The following is a 20,632-nucleotide window of genomic DNA, read 5'->3' as shown; positions in this document are numbered from 1 at the left end:
GTTTGTTGTGATGTTCTTTGTCTCTTATGCTGCCACTCATTTCCGATAGATGGAATTACTGCTGAGTACTGAGTACAACAGCCTGCCTGAATATTGGCGGGAAATAGCTGGGGAGTTAGATAACTTTCTTCTTTAGCATGCCATTCCTCTGGTTCATACATTTTCTGATACTGCTGGTACGTAACAGACTGGTTCATCATAGTATTCCAGCTTTTCGATCCCTACTCTGAGGCGCTGACTGGAATGCGCAGTGTGGACACTTAAAGGAATAATGACAGAGAAGTGTTCACGACTGTCTGCGGCCTGGTCATTCCAGCTCTGGAACTTCGGACTGTTAGATCGGCAGCGTAGTAATGTTCGTTAAAAGTGAGAAAATGTGTGGTTTTTTATTTGATCGAGTACTTCATAGGTTGATTTCAGTTGTGAAAATCACTAAGACAGTCTTTCTGAGGATGTAAAAAGGCAGATGGAGAGTGAGAGTCTGGCATTATAATGAAAATTCCCTAACCCAGTGTTCAGATGAAAAAAGATGTTTGGTAACCTTCTCCGTCGCCTTTCTAGGGTTACGTTAAGAGTTATGCAATTTAATACAATCTTACACACAAAGTGTACCCTACCTAACCTAGAATTCTGTATAGGCCTACGGTGTAGAATTCTATAGCGAAGCACGGGTAGCCTACATCAGCTGGTAAAATAATCTCTCTCTCTCTCTCTCTCTCTCTCTATCTATCTATCTATCTATCTATCTATCTATCTATCTATCTATCTATCTATCTATCTCTGTGTATATATATATATATATATATATATAAAATACTTTTTCTGTACATTGCTCAGAATGTAAAAAGGAAGGTATTTCTGTATCGGTCGTGTCCACCGTAACAATGAAATGCACTTTTTAATTTTCCGTAATTTCTGTATGTATGTATGTACGCGCATCACGAGAAAACGGCTGAGGATAATTCAGTAAAAATTGGTATGCAAAGTCGTGGAATAAGTCGCTACAATCTAGGCCATAAGTAATTTTATTCACGCTAAGTGAAATGATAGTTTAGGGCAGGGCCTCGCAGAGTGAAGATTGAGTTACCGTACTTGAAAGAAAAAACGGGACACATTTTATTGCAGGTATAGCGAAATCCTCGTATTCCCTAAAATGTAAAGTGAATGAAATTAATATCGGATAAATGTGAAATAACTGACTATAATATAATTTCGCTGGTCATCACACACATACAAATCGTTGCCTACACTATAATATTATAGTATTATAACGTAGGCAACGATACAAATACTTCCGGATATCACGGACTGAATATGGCTCCTCGTGTCGGAGACCGAAAATGGCTTCCTACGCTATGGACTTCTAACGGCTCCTTGACTTGTATTGCCTATCTTATGAACGTTGCCTAGCGACAGTGAATCTATGCATTTAATCTTGGTGACAGCACGTTGTACTATCACATCCCAACACACAATTTCCGCTCGTTTTTCGTTCATAATGAAAAATCCGGCTTCGAGGTGCATTTGGACTTTTTTCAATCCACCTATGTTAAATGTACTATCTGCGCACTTCTTAGCGATAGATTTACACCCTAGTGCTGAATCGGTCGACTTCGGTTATCTTTCGAGATTCGTGTTGGCAACCTATGAAACACAAACTAAGAATCGCTTGTCATCGCTGTGCGACATCTGGCGTACACTTTACGTACTCGTACTGTTGTTGTTTACACAGCAAAGCCAAACTATAGAATTCATGCTAGGAACACGTTTCGCATCGGGAAATATTATATAGTATTATATATTGTGTGTGTGACACAGTTGTTGGCGTTAAGATAATAAAGGTTTAGAAAATTCATATCGATCGATCATATTATCGATTCAATTCAGATTTCATTTCCATGTAGTTGGCAGTATTTACCGGAACCGGCAGTGCTCCCTTCTTACTCCTCACGGAGTACAAAAATCTATCACTAAAAAGTGCACGTACAGTAAGATCTCTGCTTGCCGAAGATTTAGCTGAGCAGCGCCTACACCACCACCACCACCACAGACAGACAGACAGACAGACAGACAGACACACTCTCCCTTTTATTATTATAGATATAGAAGATAGATACTGTACTATTATATTCTTCACCTACCACTTTTCACACATCCTGATGGGGTCGTGGATGCGATCTGGGTCGCACAGTCAGATAGGTTTCCTTCCTTCCTTTCTTTCTTTGAAGGAATGTGTTCTACTGCTGTGTGTTTCTGAGGTGACTGGCATTGTTGTGTGTAAATCAAGTGACAACCCCAAGCTAGAGGAATTAACCAGACGCGTTCAGAATCCTTAACCCGGCCGGGAATCGAACCCGAGAGACGAAAGCCACTTCGGCGTTTGTATATCACAGTATATACATGAATATAATGCATGCATGTATTCGTATATCCATGGAGCTGAAAAGACAAATGCATAAGTGGGACGGGCATGCCTTCTTTTCGTCTTCTGTCCTTAAATTGTATCACAATTTTAGAGAAATAAATATTACTTGCATATTTGACTGCTACTACCTCAGGGAGAATTTTTTATTAGAAAAAGTAGATTTAAGGAATTTCAGATTAGAGATGTGTAGTTTAAGTATAACTTGGAAGATCCTCAATCTCTGGCGTGTATATTAATTGTCGGAATCTGAAGATCTACAGTATAAAACGTAGTCCTATTAAGGTCTCTGGTAGCCAAAGTTCTGCCTTGAACATGCCAGTATTTTTTTCTGCTCTAAATAGGCCTACACTTTCACCGCTTTTAAGCGTGAACACCTCTTTTTACTTTTCTGAATCTTCCGTCATGCTCCAATTTTCAGAAGGTGCTTTGTACAATAAATTCTCTTTTTAACAGCCACTTCTGTACTCATTACAAGTGAAGGAATTTATTTATCGTATGACTTTTAGTGCCGGGTGTGTCCGAAGATCTGTTTGGCTCGCCTGATGCAGGTCTTTCTATTTGACGCGCATAGATGACCTGCACGTCTGGATGTGGGATGATGATGATGATGATGATTATGATTATGATGATGAAGAAGAAGAAGAAGTAGGTAGAGGGTGTAACCCGGTGTCGGCACGTAGCCTACTCCTGTCGAATAACACCAAGGGGTCTGCTCAAAGCTTTATGTACCCATCCGACGGACGAATCACCATCAACAGCGTCATATGCCTTCGCTCCATAGGACCACTGTAGAGAGGTTTGCAATTTAATCCAGACTTTTGGCTTCCAATCTAATGATGAGAAATTGTATGCCACCACCTCACCTACCCTGTCGGCCAACATTCTGATGAACATCTTTTTCGACTAACGGGACTCGAACCGGCTAACCACGGCATTAACGATAATGGCAACCAGGCGGGATTAGTGAAGGAATATTAGGACTTGGACGCGAAGAAGCAAGAGTTCCTTGATTGCGCGTATTTTTTAAAATTTATTATTATTATTTGCTTTACGTCGCATCGACACAGATAGGGCTTATGGTGACGATTGGATAGGAAAGTCCTAGAAGTGGGAACGAAGCAGCCGTGGTCTTAATTAAGGTACATCCTTAGAATTTGCCTGGTGTGAAAATGGAAAACCACGGAGAACCATCTTCAGGGTTGCCGACAGTGGGGTTCAAACCCATTATCCCTTGGGTGCAAGCTCACAGCTGCGCTCCCCTAACCGCACGGCCAACTCGCCCGGTATCGCGTAGTTTTACGTGGAAAGAAATAATTATTAAAATATACATTACTGTCAAAAGAACTGAATACTCGGTTGAAAATTCTATATTATTATTTATTGGCTGTCTTATGGATTTTGATTACATTTTGATGAACATGAAACAAATTTTTATGCGTTCGAGAAAGTATTAATCATAGTATCCACCATTTTTTAATTACTGTACTTCACGTTTCCGGTAAGAGATGGACTACATTGGCGGTGAAGATATCATTCAAGAGCTATTCGACTGTGTTGAAATCATCTTCCCCGAAAAATTCGGCATATACCGAAACAAGTGGAAGTCTCGTAGCTCAGTGATTGATGACGGGAATATTGTGCGCTGGGTACATCCCAGCCGATCTTGTTGCTGCTTTGTAGTAGTTGTTACATTAAAGGGAATTTTCAACCCCTGTTGACATTTCTTGAAGGAGAAGGGGATTTGACCTTTGGAATAATGAAGACAATATGTACTAAAGAACGGGGCGGTCTTGAAAGATGACAGAACGAGGCGCCGTGGGACAGAAAAGAACGAAGGGTAGATGGATAAGAATGATGCTAGTAGGGAACTTAGCACTAAAAGCACTGTCAGACTCGTCTGGGGTTGCGCGATTGTCGCACACGTCTCAAATGCCATGAATCTCTGAAGAAGGTGAATGTGAAACCTGCGGATGAAGTTGGGATGCACGAAGACTTCACGTCACCTTAGTGGAACACAACACTCTTTTCGCTAGTTCTGGCTCTTATGTTGAATGTTTTGCTGTAATTTCTCCACCTGAGTTTAGTACTCTGGCCCCGCGGTATAGGGGTAGCAAGCGTACTGCTTACCCGGAGGTCGTGGGTTCAATTCCCGGCCAGTACAGTGATTTTTATCTCGATCTGAGGGCTGGTTCGAGGCCTTCTCAGCCTACTTGAGAACACTTGAGGAGATCTGACGGTGAGATAGCGGCCACGGTCGAGAGGATTCGTGACCATGCATCACCTTGTAATATGCATGCCTTCGGGTTGAGCAGTGGTCGCGTGGTAGACCAAGGTCCAATAGGGCTGTAGCGCCATGGGATATGAATGATCGCCTAATTGTGTGGGAGTATTGCATAATAAGGAATGGCTTTAAAATATTACCTCGCTGAAAATGTTTTAAATGTTAGTTACCGTGATCTTTATCGTCGCCATAAGACCTAATTGTGTCAGTGCGACGTAAAGCAACTTGAAAAAAGAAAAAAAAAGTTACCGTGATCTTGTCTCCATCTTCGGAAGCAGTCACGAGACGGGTTTTTCTTTATTTTTGTTATCTGGGACACGTGTTGTTCTCTTTGCGAATTCTGTATGATTTTTATGTTTTGCAATGTTTTGTCCTTTCAGTTGAAATGTCAGCGTTGGAAATGATAAGTCCGCTGGACCCAAAAGAACGCTATGATTAAGGAACCTCGATCATTTGCTTTTATCCTGCACAAAAGTCGCGAAACAAAGGCGAAGCATGCACCAACACATTGTCGTGATATAGCAACCACGAGCTGCTGTTCAGGCCTTTGGGACGACGCTATACGTCCAGATAGTGCCACTGGTTGACGGGTTTTCCATGTAGCACATATTCATGATGGATAACCTCTTGAATTTCTCTCCGGCCTGGGAAATTTGCCCACCCACGATGATGACTGAACTTCAATTTCAGCATCAAACTCGTCGGGGCATATTTCCTCAACAGTTATAATCCGCCGAAGGGATCATTTTGCCCATGGAATTCGAAACAACAACATACGATATCCACTGTTAGCACTGACAGCAATCAGTATTCTTTTCAGCAATGCTGAAACATAGGTACACCTTTCCAAGTTCCGGTACTCGGACCTTTCTGGATTACTAAAACCCGTTCGTCTTTCTGTGGGTTTGTATGTTTGGCCATCTGTCAAAGATCTTTTCACTTTTCCGACAAGATAGAGAGATAAATCTTTGTACTTGTACGGTATTCTAGTTGAGACATATTATAAATTTACTCAGAAGTATTTAATGTTACATTATTTTAATACCCGATTTCACTACCCCGTCTGCTGTTCAATAAATTCCAATAAATAAATAAATAAATAAATAAATAAATAAATTCCAATAAATAAATTCAATAAATTTCCAATTTCTTTGCAATAATTTAAGAAAAGGCTAGGAAAACAACAGATAGGGAATCTGCCACCTGGGCGACTGCCCTAAATGCAGATCAGTATTGATTGATTGATTGATTGATTGATTGATTGATTGATTGATTGATTGATTGATTGATCGCACGGACCAGCGCACACACAACTCCCCATCATCATTACTCTTCATAAATTCAGTATCACACTGTACAGTTACAGTGGTTATATTATCTGATAACCATGCCTGGGTGCTTCAAAACAAGCCCAAGTTTTCTGTTGTATGTTCTTCCTGGGCTGAGAAAACGTTGCCTTAGGAAAATGATAAGAACTCTTTTTAGGGTGGTTTAAAATGTTATAACTTGAGTATTACACTATGAATATATGTAGCTATAACATATAAAAATTTCATTACCAACAAACAAGTAGTTTTTCATGTGTATATTTTTAAGTGCTAGAGAAGAAGCCAAAAACCTGGACAATATTTACTAAAATCATAAATTTAAATAATCATTAATGAACTTCAAAAACAATTTGTCTGATACACACTAATGCAGAATTAAACAGGGAAAATGTTTGTATAACTCATTTTGAAATAGGCCTGTTGGTTAATTTGTAATCAACACCTAAACTCGAGTGTCCATAATAAAACATCCGACAGTAGTTACGTTGTACAGGTTGTCTGAGCTTGCATTCGGGATATGATGGATTCGAACCCCAATATCTACACCTTCTCGATCCTAGCCCTTCCCCATGCCAATGTCTTCAAGGATGTACATGCGACATTGAACCACTAATGCACTTCATGTGCAGACGTAAAGGGTGTGGTGGATATCATAATATTCAAGAGGTGCATGCATTTGGAAGTAGTGGTTGTGTAATGTTTTGAGCTGGGATTACGCATGGCGATCATACACCTATGAAACAAATTTGAGAAACAGTAACTACACAGCGGTTTACCAATAAACTTGTAAAACCCTTTAAATAGTGATGAATATGGTACTAAATTCATTTTTGTCGACGACAATGTTCACCTCCATCAAGGTGCATCAGTAAGGAACTTCATGAGAGAGGCAGGTATCAGCCATATGAATTGGCCAACTAATTCACCAGACATGAACTGCATTGAGCATCCATAGGACAAGTTGAAATGGGAAATATGAATTGACCAGCTAATTCACCAGACATGAACTGCATTGAGCATCCATAGGACAAGTTGAAATGGGAAATATGAATTGGCCAGCTAATTCACCAGACATGAACTGCATTGAGCATCCATAGGACGAGTTGAAATGGGTGTTTTTTGATCATCCCCAACTTCCACAGATACTTCATTAAAGGTGCCCAGAGGAATCGGTCTTTCTTCCTAAAAAAATGACGTCAATGTACTGATTGAAAGCATGCCACAGCGTGTCAGAGACCTGAACAATGCCAGAGAAGGGCACTCACTTATTGATAGAAGAGGGAATGGTATCTGTTTCTTTACCATAGTTCCAAATAATTGTACCTTATACACACTCTCTCTCTCTTCGGTCCCAGTTCGTCTTCATTATTATTATTATTATTATTATTATTATTATTATTATTATTATTATTATTATTATTATTATTATTATTATTATTATTATTTGTTGAGAATGTTTGTTTGTCCAACCCTTGTCCCGTTTCCCTACGGGGTCGTGTATGAGATGAGATGAATCTGTTCTGGCGGGTTTTTATGACCGGATGGCCTTCCTGATATCAACCTCATCAGAGGAGTTAATGAGATGAAATCAATGACGTGATATATGATAGTAGGGAGAGGGTGAAACCCGGTGCCGGCACATAGCCTACTCCTGTCGAATAGCACCAAGGGGTCTGCTTAAGGCTTAACGTCCCCCATCCGACTGACGAATCACCATCAACAGCATCATATGCCCTCACTCCATTTGAGCACTGCGGAGAGGTTTGGAATTTAATCCAGGCTTTTTGGCACGCAATCTAGTGATTAGAAATTGTATACCACCACCTCACCTATCCTGCCAGCCAACATTCTGATGGCGAAAATTTCTTCGACCAACGGGACTCGAACCGGCTAACCTCGGTGTCAGATCGTTTAGACTTTAGCGCCACATACACACTACGGTTTCTTTTTTCCATTCTGATACGTCACGGTCACGATTGTAATCTCCATGTCTGTTGTTTTCACTGCATCCATCTGTGATTTACGTATGTAATAAACAGTGCCATCTATATATATAAAATAAGAGTTTTGTCTGTACATTGCTCAGAATTTGAAAATAATGGTATTTCTGTATCGACCATGTCCATAGTAACAAGAAAATGCATTTTTTACTTTTCCATAATGTCTGTCTGTCTGTCTGTCTGTCTGTCTGTCTGTCTGTCTGTCTGTCTGTCTGCCTGTATGTATGTATGTATGTATGTACACACAACACGAGAAAACGGTTCAAGAGAATTTAATGAAAATCGGTATGTGAAGTCGGGGGATGAGCCTCTACAATCTAGGCTATAAATCATTTTGTTCACGCTGAGTAAAATGGTAGTTTAGGGGAAGGCCTAAAATTGAATTCTCAACTATTTATGTTATTAGGGGTCTAATGAAAATCGGTATGTGAAGTCGGGGGATGAGCCTCTACAATCTAGGCTATAAATAGTTTACTCACGCTGAGTGAAATGGTAGTTTAGGGGAAGGCCTAAAATTGAATTTTCAACTATTTATGTTATTAGTGGTCATATTTTAAAGAAAATGGGTATGCAAAGTTGGGGAATAAGTTGCTACAATCTAGGCTATCAATAATTGTATTCACGCTGAGAAAAATGGTAGTTTAGGGAAGGCCTAAAATTTAATTCTCAAATATTGTTGTTATTAGTAGTCCTATCTTGATGAAAATCGGTATGCAAAGTCAGGAAATAAGTCGCTATAGTCTAGGCTGTAAATTATTTTATTCACGCTGAGTGAAATGGTAGTTTAGGGGAAGGTCTAAAATGTAATTCTCAAATATTTCTTATTAGAGGTGTAATCTATGAATGCTACATAACTAAGGTTATATAGTATTAAATTTCCCATTATTCATGTCTTATACAGTGTTACCGTACTGGCTATGATCACAAAGATATTCATGAATTTGTATTTTTGTTGCTAAGTCCATATCAGCGACGAGTAACGAGAAAATGGGTAAACAGTATTTAATGAAAATCGGTATGTAAAGTCGGAGAATAAGAAACTACAGTTTATGGTATAAAATATTTTACAAATCACAGAGTCGAAAGAAAACTAAATGTGAAGGCCTACAATATAGAAAGCTCATAACGTTGATCAACAATAACATTACATTGACCATTGTTTGTCGTGATGTGCTTTGTGTCTTCTGTTGCCCCTCATCTCCGGTAGATAGGATTACTGCCGCGTACAGAGTATTTTTTATTTGATTTACGTTGCACCGAGATAGATAGGTTTTATGGCGACGATGGGATAGGAAAGGGCTAGGAGTGCCTTAGGCCTTAATTAAGGTACAGGCCCAGCATTTGACTGGTGTGAAAGTGGGGAAACCACGGAATACCATCTTCAGCGCTGCCGACAATGGGGTTCGAATCCACTATCTCTCGGATGCAAGCTCACAGCTGCGCACCTCTAACCACACGGTCAACTCGCCCAGTCGTACAGAGTGTAACAGCCTGTCTGAATATTGATGGGAAGTAGCTGGGGAGTTAGATAACTTTCTTCTTTAGCATGCCATTCCCCTGGTTTATAAATTTTCTGATACTACTGGTACGTAACACACTGGATCATCATAGCATTCGGGCTATTCAATCCCTACTCTGAGGCACTGATTGGAATGAACAGTGTGCATATTTAGCGGAATAATGGCAGATGAGTGTTCATGGCAATCTGCGGCCTGGTCATCCCAGCTCTGGAACTTTGGACTATTAGATTGGCACCGCAATCTAACCGCAGCACTGTTCGTTAAAAGTGATAAAACGTGCGGCTTTCCATTTGATCGAGTATTTTATATGATAGCATTGATTTTAATCGCTACATTCATGCTTACGTTTTTGTAATTACCTATGTTTCAGGTTAGGAAAACCACAAAGTCAGTCGTTCTGAGAATCCCGTAGCGAAGCACGGGTACATCAGCTAGTTCTAAATAAACCGTGCTGACCTTATTACTTTTCGAAACATCGTGCCTTTTCAACAGGTTATGGGCCCTGGATGCGCGTTTGGAAAGTTATTAAATGTGTAGTGATAAAATACACTGAAATATAGACGTGTGAAAATATCGTTGCCTACGCTATAATACAAGGCCTTGAAATGCACTCGTGGAAACGGGTTGCTTCCTAGTTCACCATTCAGCCGCTAGGATCGCGGTCTTGCCCCCTTGTATTCGCATGGCCGTATATGTCAATAAGTAAAGTATATCCTAAATAAAAAGAACTGAATGTTTTTGCGAGTATTGACAGTACTTTATTTATAGAGCGGTGCTGCATTGGCTTGGATATGTCACTGAAGTTTCAAAACTTTCCTTCTGAGGGGCTTCTTATCAAGTTTCAAAACTTTCTCTCTTCTACTTGAGTGGCTCGAAGCAATGTTGTCTAACAGAGGTCTCAGAAATTTTAATAGTAGAAAAAGAGCTGGTTTGTCGCCTTTACACTTTCCACACTTAATTTCACTGTTCAACATGTCTTTCGAAAAAATAAACGTACATCTTTTAGTAACTCTCTTCGGGACAAGTACTGCGTAGTGGAAGGGACAGATTCCGTCGTTCACTGCAGAAGTGCCACGGACGATTTTCGGTATCTGAGGGCTCCTCGATCTTGAAAACGAATAAGATACAATGTTGAACTTTGAGTAGCTGGAGAACAGATATGTTCTAAACAGCCTTTACAGTCTTTTTTTTTTTTTTTTTTTTTTGCCACACGAACCATAATGTCATTGTATTCCGCTTGGCGTCTTAGGTAGCTGAAGAAGAGCTCGATGTCATAGCTCGTTAGGTTCCTCATTAATGCATAATGCAAATGTATACTTATGAGGTATTTTACGGAGGCCACAGTGGACTGGGTAGTCAAGATCTATGCCTGATACATTTCTCTCATGATTCTTTTTTTACTTTCTCTGAATGCATTTTAAGTTTATTAATATATGACAGGAAATCATTAATTAACCAACTGAGGAGTTCATCTTCAGTACTAAAAGATGCTTTCTTTTTTGCTAGTGACTTTACATCGCACCGACACAGATAGGTATTATGGCGACGATGGGTTAGGAAAGGCCTAGGAGTTGGAAGGAAGCGGCCGTGGCCTTAATTAAGGTACAGCCCCAGCATTTGCCTGGTGTCAAAATGGGAAACCACGGAAAGCCATCTTCAGGGCTGCCGACAGTGGGATTCGAACCCACTATCTCCCGGATGCAAGCTCACAGCCACGCGCCCCTAACCGTACGACCAACTCGCCCGGTTAAAAGATGCTCGTTTGTTCTCGTTCCTGAATATGTCCCATGTGAGGTGTTGCAGACGTTATGCGCACTGAACAATTTAATAAACTGCTCCATAAAACAAATGGCTTATTTTAAATTGTATTTTATGCTCTCGGGACAAAACCACCTCCATACTGTACAAACCAGAGATTGTTTCAGGGGAAAATACAATATTTTTAGCTCTTGCTACATTCATTTTCGTGAAATTTGTTGGGCAAATTATTTTCCTCGTTGGTTTCCTAATTTAAGATTTTGAGTTTGAAGATGCCTCTCAAATGATTGCCGGTCACGGTAGCATAGTTTAAAAAAAGTCCAGTGACAAATTTTGGGATCGCCCGATTCTTATGACGTAACTCGGATCAAAACTTAGGAGCAGAGGCCTGCTTCGATCAGCTTGAAGTTGTATCTCATGCGTAATACTTCCTCTGTATAATGTTTCGAACATTGAACATTCACTGGAAACTTGTGAAACGAAATTCCACTAGGTACCTTTAATTTCTCGTGAATAAACCATGACTGGAACTGCGAATGCTTAACATAATACATTCACAACCAACTGAGTTAATGAACACGTTTAAAGGCGCGAGCCTGGTAGACAGGGGGCAAGATAGCGATCCTAGCGGCCCGGAATTGAACTTCAGTGTAACCACTTCCATAGTGTTTTACGGGCTCTATTTCCAGGCCTTGTATTATAACGTAGGCAACGGAAAATATCGTGTCGCGCACGGTTGGCGAGGTTGTGTTAAATATTTAGCCAAGTGTCTTCTGCGAAGAAATAGTGTGTGTAGATGAACACTTCCAGTATGGTGCGCATCGAGACGTTGTCAAAGGACGACTTTGATATGTGGAAAATTCACACGAAGACTGTGTTAGTAAAAAAATCGCACGTGGGCTTACGTAGCTGGGATAAAGGTTAAATCTAAACCGGTCAACGAGAACGTGGCCGCTATTACAGAATGGGAAGAACGTGACAGTGAAGCAATGTTAGATATCATCTTGCCGATTCAACCTTCAGAATTGAAAAGGGTAAAAGATTGTGTCACTTCGCGCGAACTGTGGCTAAAACTAGAGTCGATTTACCAATCGAAGGGGCCAGCGCGGAAAGCAACATTATTAAAGCAGATCGTGCTTCGAAGATGAGTGAAGATGGGGATGTACGCGATCATTTGCGGAGATGTTTCGACGCCGTGGACAAGCTCAGTGGTATGGACGTGGCAATCAACGATGATTTGTTATCCATATTTCTTCTGTGTAGCTTGCCAGTCAGTTTCGAATACTTTCGGTGCGCGATAGAATCTCGCAACGAACTTCCAAAATCCGAGGTATTACGCATAAAAATTGTCGAAGTAAGTGACGCGAGGATCAGTGACCGGAACAACATGATGCAAAACTGTATGACTGACTGTTGAACGAAAATACAAGAACAAGAATTATAGAAAGCCCACAAGCAAAGTCGATAAAGGATGATCCACATCTCTTCGTTGTAAGAAGATAGGTCATAAGGCGAAGGGGTGCAAATCGAGTAAAAATGATCATGACAATGCTCACAAGGCCGAAGGAAGTACCTCACTATATATTACATCAGAACTGAACTCGTGTAAGTTCGTGACGGACCGCGACGCAGATACAGTGTGGCACGGTTAGGCCTACTGTGCAGTGTGGTGCCTCGACAGCGGCTGTACATCGCACTTGTGTAAAAATCTGCAGGGCCGGATTAAAGGGGCTGCAGCCCCCACGTGCCAAGGGGCCCCAGCTCTTGGCCGAACTTAAAATTGTATAAAAAGGCCTGCTGCTCCACCTCCGTGCATGTATATGAATATTTACACTAGCAAAACATCGAACACGCCCTCTTCCTTCGTTCTTATCAGCTTTCGGCGTTAGTATTTCATCACTGCTAGAATCAATTACCGTCCGGAGATAAGAATTCTCGCTACTTAAAACCAAACCCCATGGCACTACAGCCCTTGAAGGGCCTTGGCCGACCAAGCGACCGCTACTCAGCCCGAAGGCCTACAGGTTACGAGGTGTCGTGTTGTCAGCACGACGAATCCTCTCGGCCGTTATTCTTGGCTTTCTAGACCGGGGCCGCTATCTCATCGTCAGATAGCTCCTCAATTCTAATCACGTAGGCTGAGTGAACTGAGGTCTCCTCCATTTTATATATCAAGTGGTTTAATTGGCCCAGAAAAACTGAAGAACATCTTAATGGTACTTAAGTTTGTCTTAAGTATATTTCCATCGAATGCTTATACTGAAAGAGTGTCCGGCTCCATGGCTAAATGGTTAGCGTGCTGGCCTTTGGCCACAGGGGTCCCGGGTTCGATTCCCGGCAGGGTCGTGAATTTTAACCATAATTGGTTAATTTCGCTGGCACGGGGGCTGGGTGTATGTGTCGTCTTCATCATCATTTCATCCTCATCACGACGCGCAGGTCGCCTACGGGAGTCAAATAAAAAGACCTGCATCTGGCGAGCCGAACATGTCCTTGGACACTCCCGGCACTAAAAGCCATACGCCATTTCATTTACTGAAAGAGTATTTTCAGTAATGGCAATAAAATGATGTTCAGTAGATATAATAAAAAATGAACTTGTGTGCTTCAACTGTGATGAGAATTGTAAGGAATTTCTCAAGAAAGTTTTGATGAATAAGAAACTGTTACACATTGCTTCTTCAAATGGCAAGTGCTTGTGAAATGTTCATTTCAATGTAAAGGCTAACGCATTATTAGTTTGTAATAAATTAAGCACCTACATATTTCATGCTGGCGCTGTTATATTATTACCGGTATTTACTTATTAATATAACCCTGGTCTTTTCTCTTAATCATGATTATAGTGCCTTAATTTAGCGCTATATTGCAAGGAAATGAGTGTTCCTTATTTGCTAATTGGAATCAAGCGACTGTTCCTTATTTCCCTCACAGGGAAAAATTGCCCGAGCTGAAGATACGCGAAAAGGGTCTATTATGGACTGGTACATTCGATTGGGACATCTAAACATAACGGATCTACGTGAGGCAGTGAAGAATAAAAGGATAGAGGGAATCGAAGTAATCGACACTGAATAGGATTTTGAATGTGAGATCTGTCTCCAAGGAAAGATGACACGTACCCCTTTTCCGAAGAAGTCCGATAGGAGAATGGAACCAGGGGAATTGATTCATTCAGATATTTGTGGCCCTATGAAGGTTTCCTCGAATGAAAACGAGCGTTACTTTGTCACATTTGTCGACGATGCAACTGGATGGTGCGAAGTAAAGTTTCTTCGTCAGAAAAATGAACTCGTTAATGAGTTTCAGGACTTCAGAAAACGTTGGAAACACAGAAAAACGCGAAGATTTAGATTTTGCAGTCTGTTAATGGTACAGAGCAGGGTCTACGTGAATTCCCAATTCGACGCATCGTTGAAAAGCTTCGGGATCCTACTACGCCTGACGATTCCGCTTAACCCGGAACAAAATGGAGTAGCCGAAAGGAAAAACCGTACACTCGTCGAGATGGCCAGATGTTTATTAATGCAGTCCGGACTTCCTCCTTCTTTCTGGGCAGAGGCTGTTGCAACAGCGAATTACATTAGGAACATATGTCCTACAAGTCAACTGGGTGGACGAACTCCTTACGAAACCTGAACTGGAAAGGTTCCAAATGTTTGTAAATTCGAAAAATTTGGATGTAAGACCTACTGCCTAAATCGATCGCCAAACATAGGAAAATTTGATCCTCGGTGACAAAAGGGCATATTCCTCGGATACGCGGAGCAGTCCAAAGGTTTCAGAATTTGGATACCACAGGAACGAAAAGTGGAAATCTCACATGATGTCAAGTTTTTGAAAGGAGACAGAAAAGAGCAAAAATACAATCTTGATATTTTTCCAAGTCAGTGTCCAAATGTAGAGCACTTTGATGAAGATCATCCCAGGATAGAGCCAGAGCAGGTTGATCCTTTCATCAACGTAAACATAACTCCTAGACAGACAGAACGTGCAGAAAGCATCAAAGATCCGGATAGTTCAGAAGAAGAATTTGTTGGTTTTGAAAATGAACTATAACCAGAAATATGCCAATCTCGACATGCTCCAGGAAGACCAAAACTTATTCATTCGGGCACACGAGGCAGATCTCAAAAGCTTTACCAGGAACACAGTGGAGGACAAATTGAATCAGTATGTCTGGCTGAGGTTCCAATTCAGATGGCATTTTCAGGTCCAGAGAAAATTGGGTGGATGCTGGCGATGGCAGATGAATTTGTCTCTATTCTAAGAAACAAGACTTGGGATCTTGTAGAATGCCCAGAAAATAGGACATCAATTGGAAGTTGTGTAGTCCTTATGGAGCAAATGGTGAGATCACAAGAAGGAAGGCTAGAGTCGTGGCCAGGAGTTTTTCCCAAATGCCAGGTGTAGATTATACTGAAACGTTCGCACCAGTAGCATGACTCGGCTCAGTACAAATGGCTATTGCACTCACTGCTCATCATGGAATGTATGTCCAACAATTCGAATTGTTGAAGAGGAAATATTTAAGGAAGTACCAAACTACACCAGGGAAATACTCTAATTCACCATACAGGAAAGCAGTGCAACATCCGAGATCATAGCTGAAGCCAAGAGAATGCTGAAGATGCTGAACAAGGATTGTGTGTGCCATATTAAAAAGGCTCTGTATGGCTTGAAGCAGGCTGGCCACTGTTGGCACCAACGCTTGAACGAGCAACTACTAAACCTTGGTGTCAAACCAACATCCAGCGATTCAAGCGTCTATGTGAAGGGTTCTGATGCTAATGCTCTCCTAATCATAGTTTATGTTGATGACATTTTAGTTTTGTCATGGAACTCAAGAGAAATTGACAAGGTCCACAAATTTCTACAAAAGTCGTTTGAGGTCAAAGACGTAGGAGACATTATGTACTGTCTCAGGATTGAGTTTTCTCAAGACGAATCCGTTATCACCTTGAAACAGAAAGGTTACGTCATGGACATCTTAGATCGCTTTCAAATGTCTGATTGCAAGCCCGTGGCCACACCACTTGAAGCTAGAATTAAACTGTCAAGATCAAGTATTTTGTCCAAGGATGATGGTGAGAGGCCCCTCTTATGTACCTATCAACTGCAGTGCGTCCAGACATATCTCATGCAGCGAGTGTCTTAAGCCAATACAATGATTCTTTTGGCAGAGAACACTGGCAAGCGGCAAAGAGGGTACTGAGGTACCTCAAGGGTTCTTCTGATGTGGGAATCGTCTTTGGAAGCAATACCTGTAATTTAACTGGCTATGTAGATGCTGATTGGGCTGCATGCATCAATGATCGCAGATCATACACTGGCTTTGCCTTTACAGTGTATGGCTGAGTCGTATCTTGGGAATCCAGGAAACAACAGACAGTGGCATTGTCCTCAATGGAGGCTGAATATATGGCCTTGAGTGAGGCTTCAAAAGAGGCAGTGCACTTACTATGTCTAGCAAGGGAGATAAACATTAAGAGCGTGTCGACAGTACAGCTATATAACGACAACATTGGAGCTCAGAAGCTTGCTGGAAATCCTGTTTTCCACTCTCGGACTAAGCACATTGATGTGTGACATCCTTTTGTATGAGTGGTTCTTTCATCTGGGGACATCCGTCTTGAATACTTGTCAACTGAGAAGATGCCTGCAGATGTATTAACCAAGGGACTACTAAAGGATAAGCACTGGATGTGCTTAGAGTGTCTGGGTGTCAAAAGACTAAAACGTTGAAGTTGGTTCAGCCTTCGAGAGGGGGTGTTGAGAATATTTATATATATTCATGACTCTGACTGACTGAGCCACCATCAAGTAGCGCTACCTACACACTACGGTTTCTTTTAACATTCTGGCATATCATGATTGTAATCTCCATGTCTATTGTTTTCACTGCATCCATCTGTGATTTAGTATGTAATAAACAGTGTCATTCTAAATAAACCATGCTGACCTTATTACTTTCTGAAACATCATGCCTTTTCAACATCATCCTCATTATTATTATTATTATTATTATTATTATTATTATTATTATTCAAATCAGAGGTGCGTTGTTACCCTCAACCTTGTAGAGTAAGTTAGATTTCTTTTTGAAGGGTGGAAGAAAGTTTATTCAGCATTCGTTGTATGATGTCAGCACATAAAAGATCTCTGTTAACACATTTCGTACTTACCAGCCAAAATTAATTTAAACTGGCCAGTAGGTCACTCAATTGAGTTTCAGTTTCTCTGCTATCTCGTTGAGTATACTTGTTAAAATTGATCTGCAGGTGTGAAATCAAACTGTCTGCACATAGTAGTTGAAATCCCCTGTGGGTGCGGGGTGCAGACGAAGAATACTCCCACGGTATCCCCTGCCTGTCGTAAGAGGCGACCAAGGGATGATCGAATTAGAACCATGGGACTACTTGTAATTAGTACCATCACGCAGGGAACACCGTGGGTCGTTTTTACTTGCGCGTAGTACCACTATGTTAGCTACACAATAGGTTTGTGATTATTAGCAACAGTGTGTGCTTCCGGCTGGGTTTCACAGTACCTGTGATTAGTACCACTATATGAGCGACAGTGTGTGCTTCCGGCTGGGTTTTACAGTACCTGTGATTAGTACCACTATATGAGCGACACCATGGGTCTGCCTTGCCTGTGATTAGTACCAATTATGTGAGGAACACTATGGGATAGTACGAGTCCCTGTAGTTAGTACACTTATGTGAGGAACACCATAGGTTTGCATTGCCTGTAAATTTTTCTGCATTGTGAGAAACGCCATAGGTCTGTGTTACATGTGCGCATTACCTAACCTGTGAGTAGTTCCATAATGTGTGGAATACCGTGAGTCTACGCTACTTTTGATAGTACCACATCATCACAAATACCATGGTTTTACTTTCCTAGCAATAAGTACCATTATGAGGGCCGATGACCTGGATTTTGGACCCCTTTAGACTACAAGCATCATCGATTCAGTACTGTGCTTTAGAAGCAGTCCCTTGGTTAGTAATACTGTTGTTTAACACTCGTTTCTGAGAATGTGGGGCATTGCGGGTTGGATCCACTGATTGTTTTATATTCATATCTATCCATTCATTCTTCATCCTCACATTTTGAATTCTGGTCAGTGGAGGATTTTGGACTTTTAAATTGTCATTACAATTTGTCTCATTTCTAACCTAGATGTTAGGCCCCTTTAAACAACAAGCATCATCATCATCATCATCATCATCATCATCATCATCATAGTAGCAGAAGTTAGTTATTATTCAAGGTAGATATTCCACTTACAATTGTAATTTTAAATTTGGTGTTCAGAAAACTATAACAAAAGATTTTATTACAGTAGATCTTAATGCACATGAAGCTTGAAAGATATTATCTACAACACAAATTACAGGAAAGAAAGAAAGAAAGAAAGAAAGAAAGAAAGAAAGAAAGAAAGAAAGAAAGAAAAGAAAGAAAGAATGTGTGATTCATATTAATAAGTTTTGTATTGCAAAATGAATGCCTTATGTAAGATGTACTGTTGCTGTTTGATTCCCTGATATATTTCCTGAAACTTGCTTGTTGCAGGTAAAGTTTTCCTGATGACATTTTAGTGGAAAAAATTCAAAACAAAGAAACTATTAATGCATTTGTATAAAACTAATTATATTAAATGTTAGTTATAATCAGTGCTTTTTCTTTCTGGATAAAGAGATGCTGGTATTCACTTTGAAGATGATATTACAGTAACTTCAACATTTCTAGTATGCTTGGATATATCCTTGTCATCTTTAGACTGCTTCTTGCTTTTAGTATGAACTGTGGAATGATTACCTTGGTTAAACCATGAGTCCACAGATTTGCTAGGGATGAACAGAGAGAGAGAAGGTAATGTTATCTTGAAGATCACTGGTGCAGAAATTGACCTTACAAGCAGAGATGACCTAGACGAAATTACTATAAAATGTATCTCGAGAGAAGCCACTTTCACAGTCACTGGGAGATATAGCAGTTATACCCAAAGCATGCTTCAGAGGAAATAGTATGTCCAGGACTTCATATTCTTGAAGATATTCACAACTTCCAGTTATGAACCAGCTTATGAAGTTTATGAAACTGGGAAACAAAGTACCAACTTATGAGTAAAAAAAATAATTGAAAATTCAGTTCAGGAACACAGTAGGATCTGCTGAAACACATTTTGCTGACAATAAATTGCAATTTTTAACTTGGGAAAACAGTGCCATTGCATACCACCAGAGAAAAAAGGAGCACTGATTATAATCGTCATCAGATGCTATTATCAATATTATTCTTTTCTTTTTCTGTATTATAAATACCATCCCTACCACCCTTGGATGGTTGGATTCGATATCATCAAGGTTTGTATATGACATACTTGGTATTGTATATTTGTTTTACTTGTTGCTAATCATTTCAGCTGACAAGTGTTTTACATTCCCTGTACTGTTAGATGCAACCTGTAGAGCGTCTCCTGTATACAGTACATGCATGTTCACCAAATTTGATGTTACCGCAGGGCTGGCGGAAACCCAAGTCGCGGACTGTAATGCCATCTACTAGCAACAACAAGACTTCCACCCCAATAGCCAGCAATAAGCAACCTGCATCTCTTACAACCCCATCCCCATCAGATTCAAATTGTTCCCCATTAGCTACAACAAGTAACACTGAGCTCCCAGCCAACCCCCTCGTTACCAACAGTACCAGCAACGATGATGCAGCTGATAAAACACCATCACCACAGAAAGATTCTGCATCCACAGGGAAATCTAAGAAGGTGTGGGTCCTGCTCTTGCTCTTTTCCTGTCGGGATTTCTTAATTGCATGATTGGCTGGTCAGCATCCTTAAGTAGTAGAAATGTTTTATTACAGAGGCATGCAGTCATGGCAGTGCATGGCTTTTGAATTGAGTTTGAATATGTTTTATGTTTTTCATTGATCAATTAATCATTTAAATTATGTTGTAGGCCTACAGTTATTATTTAACATTCGCTGTGCCGTTTCAGAGTAAATAATTGACTATGGATCAATATTACAGTTAAGCATCACAACATAAAGGTCACTTGTACTTCTGAGTAAATGACAATAATTTACAACAATTCTGTTGCATGATGGCGCCTTTCTTTTGCATTCATATTAATGCTAGAATGATTTACATGTGTTCCATTTCAGATGGCAAGCATTTTGCAAGTAGTTTCTTGGTTTGTTGTGATAATGTTGAAACAACCTTGATCATTAATAACTGCATGAAAGTGCTCGTTTTGTATGAATACAATATGTATATGCTGTTTGTCTTAGGCTGT

The 20,632-nt window shown here is 40.4% G+C and overlaps 1 protein-coding gene across 4 annotated transcripts in view; it reads left to right on the top strand.

The window, feature by feature from the left end:
• LOC136885079 (uncharacterized) overlaps nt 1-20,632 on the top strand; it is a 1,401,330-nt gene that overhangs the window by 1,167,690 nt on the left and 213,008 nt on the right. For 3 of the 4 annotated variants that reach the window (XM_067157511.2, XM_067157504.2, XM_067157541.2), the window contains one exon: nt 19,846-20,106. The exons of the other annotated variant lie outside the window; for it this stretch is intronic. In XM_067157511.2, the coding sequence (XP_067013612.2) occupies nt 19,846-20,106 (261 nt within the window). The remainder of the gene's footprint in view (nt 1-19,845; nt 20,107-20,632) is intronic. 4 annotated transcript variants of the gene reach the window in all.

Source organism: Anabrus simplex, chromosome 1 (genome assembly GCF_040414725.1).
Source record: "Anabrus simplex isolate iqAnaSimp1 chromosome 1, ASM4041472v1, whole genome shotgun sequence".
In the NCBI taxonomy this organism is placed as follows: Eukaryota; Metazoa; Arthropoda; class Insecta; order Orthoptera; family Tettigoniidae; genus Anabrus; species Anabrus simplex.
This window is presented reverse-complemented; position numbering and strand designations above follow the sequence as displayed.